General features: G+C 40.9%; 1 protein-coding gene and 1 long non-coding RNA gene across 2 annotated transcripts; one reads left to right on the top strand and one right to left on the bottom strand.

Annotated features, from left to right (window-relative positions):
* Positions 1 to 1,694: 1,694 nt before the first annotated feature.
* On the bottom strand, positions 1,695 to 5,973 carry LOC135255428 (uncharacterized). The gene is made up of 4 exons (XR_010330168.1): positions 5,778 to 5,973; positions 4,913 to 4,946; positions 4,495 to 4,626; positions 1,695 to 2,306 (listed from the first exon to the last, which is right to left on the bottom strand). It is a non-coding gene; the product is annotated as an uncharacterized LOC135255428 (long non-coding RNA).
* On the top strand, positions 3,684 to 8,227 carry cfap161 (cilia and flagella associated protein 161). Its single transcript, XM_064336600.1, has 7 exons — positions 3,684 to 3,947; positions 4,866 to 4,955; positions 5,446 to 5,690; positions 5,781 to 5,862; positions 6,654 to 6,812; positions 6,964 to 7,037; positions 7,192 to 8,227. The coding sequence occupies exons 1-7, from the start codon at positions 3,876 to 3,878 to the stop codon at positions 7,421 to 7,423; spliced, it is 954 nt and encodes a 317-aa protein (XP_064192670.1). The 5' UTR covers positions 3,684 to 3,875; the 3' UTR covers positions 7,424 to 8,227.
* The last annotated feature ends 1,125 nt before the right edge of the window (positions 8,228 to 9,352 follow it).

Below are 9,352 nucleotides of genomic sequence, written 5' to 3'. Positions count from 1 at the left end.
TGTAGTGATTCACCCTGCTATTCAAAGCAAATCCTGAACATGATTGGGACTCCTGTGCATTAGCCCATAGTTCTGCCCCGGCAGTCAGGGTTCAGTTGGCAGGATGTTCCCAGTCTTCTCACAGAACAGCGACTCTGGTCTTCCTGCACCTGTTGCACAGTCATCCAGAGCTGTCGCAATAACTATGCAACTCAACTAATGAACTGCAGAGTGAAAATAAGCAGCTGCTGGCTTAATGTTTTATATGATATGTGTGTTGATAAAGGGAACTGCAGTAAGAAGACACCCCTGAGGTTTGGATTTATGGTGTGACATGAAACTGAAGCATATTTTTGTTTCAGATTTACATCTGTACCCTAAATGTATTGAAACAACAGACACTGACTGATTGCACTCAATCCAGGTGCCTGAGTGCCCTTGAAATGCTACATTGGGTTACCCTCTCAAGATCTTGCATCACCTTCCACATAATTTAAACCCGATGAACAGATATGGAGTGATTCACATCTTCTGGCATTCTGAAAATTTTGCAGGTGTCTTTGTCCCATGGTGCCACTGTTATTTCCTCCTGATTAAAAGTTCACAGACAAACATGTGTGGAAATCTGGAAGTCACCCAAGCACACTTTTTATTTCTGTCCTTTCCTTTTTGGCATGCCTGAATAGTGAGGTCCTGAAACACGTTCTGCCCTTTCAGCCTCTCTTAACCGGATCAGGGTTGTTCACAGGATATTCTTATTCCTAAAAAAACTCCCTCGCACATGCCTGACAGCAGCTTCTTTGTAAAGGTTGGACCACGCCCGCCGGCTGCATGGCCCCTATGAGCCATAATCACCGGTGTCCATGTGTTTTGACAGAATCCTCTGCGGGACTGCAAACAGAGCGTTTTCCCACCCTTCCTCGCACCGCTCTCCGGACAATCTCCGGTCAGGGCTAGCCTAGCCGCACCCCACCTCCTATTGTCTCCGGGAGTCATAAAAGCGGAGACAATGAAGGACACTGCTGAAGATTGCCTCACCTTTAGTCCCCCATTGTTTGAAATAAACACAAAAACGGCCCATCATCTTTGGGGTCTTACAATAAAAGGAACTCCCATTATTACACTAAATCCTGTCTCATCATCCAATTAACTGTGGGAAATTGTTGCCTGGCAACAGCCAGTATTGCTCTATGCCTGTGTTGCCTTCATGGTTCATAGGAGATTGAGTGTTTCTCTTTAGGTTAATCTCCTAGTGACACCAGGGAGAATGTAATACAATATCACCGCGTATGGGCAGAGTAGATATACCTGGCCGACTTTCTGGTGTGTGATCTACTTGCTTCTTGGAAATGACACTTCCTGATACTGAAGACAACTCCATACTGGTACATTATGCAACATGAAGGGAAGGGTCAGATTTAAACCATTGTTTTTTTTTTGTTTTTTTTTAGACCAGCCAATTAAATTGCAGTTAGTTGTGAGAATCATAATCTGTTGTCCTACTGCCTGTACCATCACATATGAAAATATGTTCACATATTGCATTAATTTAAATCATGAAATGACAATGGTAACCATAATAAAAATGAGTACCACCAGCCAAGTCAACACATTGCATAATAGAAGCACACATGAAACACACAAACCTGATTTTCATTGTAAACTCCGTGGTCCTGAGATAACCAGTCATTGTGTTATTTTATTTTTTGCCAGTGTTAAATGTACAACCTTATTTCTTACACATTTGACTTAATTTTGAGATGTCATATAGCTTGTAATGTCATAATCTTTTACCAGCATTTTCGAGTCAGTACTGTACATGTATGGTTTTTATAAGGGCTTCTGTTTTTGGTGTTTGTATAGGAATTACATCGGTAAAATCTGTGGTAAAAAGCTTTAACTTGGTCTAAAATACTGGTTCCACTGGGCTAGTTCACACCATACACCTTCCCACATAATATAAACCAGCAGTAATTGTCCTCTGGGAACATTCTCTGTGTGTGATGTCATCTGTTTGAGTAAGGTTTGAGGCCTCCTTTTTATACAAATAAATAAATGAAGTTATTCTGAATACTGCACAACACAAGACATTTTTGTTGAGAATTAGAAAAGGCACAAGATGTGTAAACATAAATGTGAATTCTCTAGTGGTACATTCAGGGGAGATTTCATGGTTTCAAAATAACAGGACAAACTGAATTTACAGACATGCTGATCATAACATATCAGAGATTTGCTGGTCAGTGTTTAGAGAAGGAACCGATTGGTCTTGCTTTGCGGAATTCTGCTGTTACCTCTCTTCATTTGCAGTTGTGCTCATCAAGTTCCTGGTTTAAAAAAGCCAGCAACTGCATGTCATTTATGAGCACCTCAAATACTGTACAGAGCATCACAGAGTAACAGCACACAGTTCATTTGAAGTTACAGTTGGTGGATGGTGAGAGGAACAGAGACACAGAGAACTTATCTGCACTCCGCAGGGATATGTGTCATTGGCAGGGTGGGAGTAGAAGCCAGCATGTTATTGTTCAAAAAGAATACAAGCTGAAAACAACAATGGAAGTGGGAAGGTTCTGTGTTCCGGTGTTCCACAGGCCAGCCACAGCACTGAATGCTTTCCCCGGCCTAGCTGCCTGTTTACTGGGGATGTTTCAACTGTTTTGGCAGAGGTGTGGTTCACTTCCTTAACAGACAGGGCACTTGCCTGCAGTCTCTACAGCATCCTGGCTGGTCTGAGCATGCTCACAGCTGCTGCTGTGATGTCACAGCAGTATAGCAGTGACCCCTCCACCTTCCACACTGGTGAAGGTCAGGGGTCTCCAACTCACTGCCCTCTGTTGCCCTCTTCCTGTATTTACTATATTTGCTTATATGCTGTAAAAGAGATTTGTGAAAATGTTTATGAAATAACAGCCAAAAATGGTTTATTTAAATAATCAGACAAAGGGTGCTGGAAAGGGGGTTGAAGGCATTATCTGGTGTTTTCTTTAACCTCTGTCCTGAAAAATTAATTAGCTGAGTTATTTTCTCAGCTTTCATGATTGCTGACTGATAAATCAAAGAAGTTTGTACTTGACCACATTGTATTTCAATGCGTCTTACATAATTTTGTTTCTTGGGGATTGCACGCATGTAAATATGTGTGGTTGGTTAACTATTCAGAGAAAATCTCTGGAATAAAAAACCACATGGTAGCGACCATCGATCAACTGAGTTTGACACCCCTATGAGACTGAATATATACAATAGCCAACTGGCAGGCTGGCTAGTATATCGGCACATCCAGATGTGCTCTGAAATGTCCTGGGAAAAAAAGCATTTTATAAAGTCAGTTAATAAAGACACCTTAAGGAGTTATTTCTGGCTGATCACTGAGCATCTTGTTTGTATTCTTTGTAGGCTGGCTGATGGTTACTCTACCTGGGCTGCAGGATTTGCAGAAATGTTAATTCAATTAAAGATATGACCAGAGCTGACTGGTATAGGTAAAAAAATAAAAATAAAAATAACATATTCCACCCAATTAACAATATATTCACTAAGTTGATACTCGTATAATCGCTGGTTTCTGTGACAATTTAGATGAACAAATATTTGAATGTGTCCAGCAGACTTTTTGAAAAACGCACCAATTCTTATTGCGCGAGAACGCCATCTATTGGAAATGCATAGTACGCGACTTCAAAGTCGTTACCGTGGAGATGTATAAACAAAAACCTCTTAAACCTTCGGTCTCCAGCCTACCCACCACAGAACTAAACAAGATCCAACCCAGCTAACCAGTTAACTTAGCCAATGTTAGTTTACCTTTGTAGGTGGACTAACATTAAGCTAGCCAGTTAAATCTTTGTTAATATAGGCTAAATACAAACCGACCTCATCAATCCTGAGTAGCAATGGCATACATCAGGACATACAGCTCACGTGTTCATATTGGGAACTGGACAGAAGATGTTGCTCTTGAGGAGGTAGGAGAAACAATTAGCGAGTTGTAATGTTAACTAGCTGGTTAACGTTATCTGCAGTGGCTCTTACAGAGGTGTAAAAAGGAATGCACTTCACAGCGATTTCTTAAACGACTGCATGGTGCAGTCAATATGCTTACAGGTAGCTAGCTTCACTGTTTCTCGCTGTATTTTTTCTCCAAATTCTAAATGGCCATGATGTGCATTACTTTTCTGATGATTATCATACCTAGGTATCAGTGTATCATATGGCACTTGGTAACTTTGGCGACATAGACACAGAAATCCCCTTGGCAAGTTGCTCACAGTAGCCAGAAAAAAGTTTCTACCAAACAGATCGGCAAGCTAGCTGCTAATTTAAATGGAGTTGAGTTAACTTGTATCAGAGACTTCCCGGGAAAATCCATCTTATGGACGTCGAATCGGTTCTTCGGTTGGCCAATAGAGGGCAGTCCCGGCCCAAGAAGAAAAGAAATGCCCTCGCGAAGTGCTAGCACAGTTCTGTGAGTGCTACTGTGCAGACAGAGATTCAGTTTTTCGTGTCACTTACGTTGAGGTGGGATCGCACACTTGCATCCTCGGCCAACTCCAATATCAGCTCACACTTTGCTACAGAATCTGCGTAGATCTCGCGGACACTTCCTGAAATTTGCATTCCTCGAACGGAGCCCAATATGAAATTCTACATAACAGAGGGAGAAAAATATTTTTGGAAATATGAATGTAAATGTTATCGAAACAGTCAAAAACCATTGTATAGGAAGACACTGCACCAGAAATGATTATTTAAAAAATATGTAAAATCAGTACAGTAAATGCAATTCTATGAAAGTGTTCAGATAGGCTACATGCTGTTAGTCTGACTGCTGCCATAATAATTTTTTGTATGTGGCTAAATATGAACAATATATTTCACGTCAGGATACTCTGAAGGACTTCTTGGACAGGCGGGAGAGAGGAGAACTTACCATTCAGAAAACAGGTCTTCTCAAACAAAATATCCTAAAAAAGGTAAGGACAGGGATGTGTCGCAAAATAGTATCCATGGGAAATATATTTTCAGTAAAAAAAAGTATGACCTTTTTGGTAGATTTCAGTGTCAATTTAGTAATATTTATTTATTGAATAAAAAAATATTCCAAAACATAATTAAGAATGTAATTGCAAGGCTGCTGAGTGGCTCATCCTGTCAATGATTGTTGAAGGAGTGGTTGTTCAGTGGGATGTCTATGTCTCAGTGTGTACCACTGACCCCTTCTGGTCAGTTGGGTACCCACAGTCAACCTGGCAAACTGCTCATGAAGTTGTCCCTCTCTGACTCACTGTCTGTTGGAAAAACTGGAAATAAGGCTGGTGTTGTTGTGTGTTGGAATTGAATTGAGGTTGAAGCAATAAACACAATTAATTAGGCTTTCCTAATTGATAATATAGGAGTAAAGTAAAACAATATATATATAAAAATCGATTTGGTTACAGAGTCACAGCTTGCATTGTCTTGCAGGTTGATTTGTCAGTGTCAACTGATGGATGGTTGCACTTTGGGGACACAGTCATGCTGGTCAACCCTGGGTCTGAAAGACGCCACAGTGCTTCTCACCAGCAGAAGACACCGCAAGATCCTGCTGCCATTGGGATAAATGCTGATGTAAGCGGACTTAGTGCAAACTCTTCCATAGGGGCTCCGTGTGCTGTCAGTGGAACCAGGACCTTTGAACCATCTGCTAGGACCGCCTTTGTAATCACAAGGTACCAGAGGCCTAAGTCTCAATCAGAATGTATACATGTGTACAGTTTGCATAATAATTATTTACAAAATGGTATTTTTGATTTTACCAGTGTGGATGGAAGTCCAGTGGGTGAGACTCTGAAGTACAATCAACGTTTTGCTCTGCGAACAACAAACGGGTTTGCAGGAGGGGTGAGTTTATAAATGAAGGCTACTTGAAAGGTTTGTCAACTTAAGATTTGAATTATTCAATTTGAATAATTGGTGCAGGAGTAGCACTGTCAGCTCACAGCAAGAAGGTCCCGGGTTCAAATCCGACCTGGGCCTTTCTGTATGGAGTTTGCATGTTCTCTCTGTGTCCGTGTGGGTTTCCTCCGGGTACTGCGGTTCCCTCCCACAGTCCAATGACATGCAGGTGGGCTAATTGGAGACTCTAAATTGCCCATAGGTATGAGTGTGTGAGTTAATAGTGTGCGTGCCCTGCGATCGATTGCCGGCCTGTCCAGGGTGTATTCCTACCTCTTGCCCAATGCATGCTGGGATAGGCTCCAGCGACCCTGCCCAGGATTAGTGTGTATAGATCAGGGGTCCTCAATCTTATCCAGAAAGGGCCGGTGTGGGTGCAGGATTTTGTTCCAACTAAGCAGTTACACACTTGATTCTACTAATAAACCACTACAGTCTTTGCTAAGGGTCTTGATTAGTAGGATCAGGTGTGTAACTGCTTGGTTGGAACAAAACCAGCACCCACACTAGGCCCTTTCCGGAAAAGGTTGAGGACCCCTGGTATAGATGATGGATGTATGATTGTTAGATTTTAATGGTTTCAGTTAAATTTTGAATACATTCTGTTGGGCACCAGTTTCTGAGTAAATACGACATTGAATAATGTTTAATATTGAGTTCAGATTGAAATAGTCAAAAAAATCAAATGACGGTTAACCTTGTTCCGTTTTATCCGTAATGTCATCCACACCTTATAGTTGTGGCTGGAGAGCGATCTTAAGACTCCCCTGAAGTATGCCAAGATGTCACGCCTACAGGAGGTTAGCCTCACAGATGAGCCCTCATTCCTGAGCTGTTGGAATGTTGTGTACTTCGATCCGCAGGAGCGTCTAGAGTATGAGGGTCTGCCTGTACCTGTGAGTTATGTCTTCATCTCTGTTACCTTACCTTTTCATTTTATTCTGGATACATGCTTGTGTTCTGGTGCCTTCTGAAATGAATAGAAAATAATCATTTTGAATCATTGTTATAGGGTGCTCTCTCTGACATTAAGACATCTTTTCCTAGGTGAATACAAAAGTGCTTATTGCTCATTGCAAGACAAACCACTGCTTGGGTGTCCTTGGAAATTATGTTTTATGGTAAGACACTGAAGATTCTTTTTTGTTAGGTATATGTATTAATTTTAATTGTAATTCTAAACTAGACTGTGCTTGACTTTACTTCGGTAACAGTGTCCGTCTATGTAAATTGTGTAGGTAGTATTAATTCAGACTGTTCTATATTTTTACTCAGGACATCGTTTGGAAAAGAATATGAAGTGGTGGCTCAAACGTTTCTGGACTCCCATAAGGCTGAATGTGATGTTAATCACTGGCTATTTGTTACTGCCAACCCTGGAATGGAGAGCCAGGCAATTCTGGACAGGCCTGACCCAATGGCAAACACCACAGCCACTGAGAACCTGGAGAATCAATTTACTGAGTCAAGTGATAATAGATTAGCTGATAAAAAACAGGACATGTAATTTAATGAAATGTATGTAGCCTAGAGGTACTGAATAGTCTTAACAGCCAATGATATGGCTATATTGTATGTGAAACTTAGGCTGTCTATATACTATCTATATTAAAAACATACTGCTATATATTTAAACTATGCTTAAAATTTTACATACATTCACATAAGGTCCATTTTTTAATACGTTCATCTGATTATGCTTACATCTTTGAATATAGCACATATTTCTCAGCATCTAGTGTTGCTTTCCTTTTAGAGGAAACCTTGGCTGGCTGTAAAATGCAGTTGTAGTAATTTATGTAACCACTAGAGGCTGACAAAGGCTTACATTCAAAAGGCATTATCCACATGGTTTCAGTAAATCTGAGAGTGGTGAACTACTTATTGGCACAATGAGCAGCACCTGATATTCTCACTAAAGGGGGGGGGGGGGGGTTACCACCTATAAATGGTATGATATGTGTCAATAAAAAAAAAAAATAATAATTATGGTCAAATGATGTGATGCGTTCCAATTTAAGTCATTTGTCTTGGAACTAATCTTGTTTCTTGGCCAAAAAACACAATATTAATTGAACACAAATGGATACAACCGAGCAAGGCATTAATATGTGCTTGGGTGAAGCCAAAACTAAATTTTTTGCATTGACCCTAGATGGAAGATTAACTCTATAAGACTAATACTTGTTATATAGTCAAATGTGTTTACCAAAAAAAATGCCCTTCTTGATTATAAAGTCACTAACTCGGTTATCATGTTAATTGCTATACTTGTACCGTGCAGTACATGCTCTTGCTATCTCAGGTTATACAGGATCCAGTCAATTTCAGTTCATCTACAGTGATAATGAAGGTAATCATAATTTGCTTTCTGGGCACGGATTATGATTACAGGGAAAGAGCATTAAATAAGTCGAAGCATGGCGAGCCCACAAACAATGGCTAACATTATGTTTGCATGCAAATGGGCACTTGCAGCCTGAAAGCACTTTATCAACAGAGGACAAAGGTATACATTTGTGTGAATCTCATCTGAATGCAAGTGTGCCCGCAGAGTGAGTTATGGAGGAAGGAGCCCCAGCCGTAGCTGCAGTGCCCCAAAGTAGGCGTGTGTCGGGAGGCTTCTCTGTGCGGCGGTGCACCACTGCTTCAATCCTGCCTCTGTCCTGGTTTTGTTTGCTTTGGGATTCCTGTGCACCGTGCCATTCATAGAGTACAGCTCTCCACACTAGTTGCTTTCAGGGCCTGGACTTTTATCGGCACTGAGGAGACGTTTTTGCTGGACGCACTTGGGTGAACCGAGGGGGGGAAAAAAGTCCCCCCTGGAATCACTTTCATCCTGACCTGTGGCTGAGGAGGCCTGCATCTGGTAGCGTAAACAAACCGACACGAGGCTTGGTGCTCCGAAACAGTGGAGCCGTTCATGAATGGACACCCTTGAACATGTTTGCATAATTTTGTATGCTAGTAACACACGGCATTTGACTTCATATATTTATTGTAAGTCCACTATGTTGTAGCTCTGAAAATGGGGATAATCCTATTCTGGCCAGTGAGGGGTTGCAAGTCTGTGAAACTACCTTTCAAACAAAGCATTTCACCTACCAATTACATTGTAAGCAATGAAGGGGTTATTTGGGCAGAAAAAGCTGTGCATGCATGTGTGTGTATGTGTGTGTGTACCTCTGCATGTAATTAAGCTTGATTCTGCCAGTAAACTAATAGAAATAATTATCTCCACTTAACAATTTTTTACGATGCTTTAGATCTTTTTAGGTACATTTTCTTCTGATAAAAATATAACTAATTTTGTGTCCTTAGCATTGTTTTAATTATAACCCCTGAAACAATTTACCGATAGTGTCATGGGAGGCTATCTAGCAAAAAGGTTAGGTGAAAGATACAACATCCATGGCTTGTTTCCTGTAATTACTCT

The sequence above is a fragment of the Anguilla rostrata genome, chromosome 5 (assembly GCF_018555375.3).
Source record: "Anguilla rostrata isolate EN2019 chromosome 5, ASM1855537v3, whole genome shotgun sequence".
NCBI classification, from domain to species: domain Eukaryota; kingdom Metazoa; phylum Chordata; class Actinopteri; order Anguilliformes; family Anguillidae; genus Anguilla; species Anguilla rostrata.
This window is presented reverse-complemented; position numbering and strand designations above follow the sequence as displayed.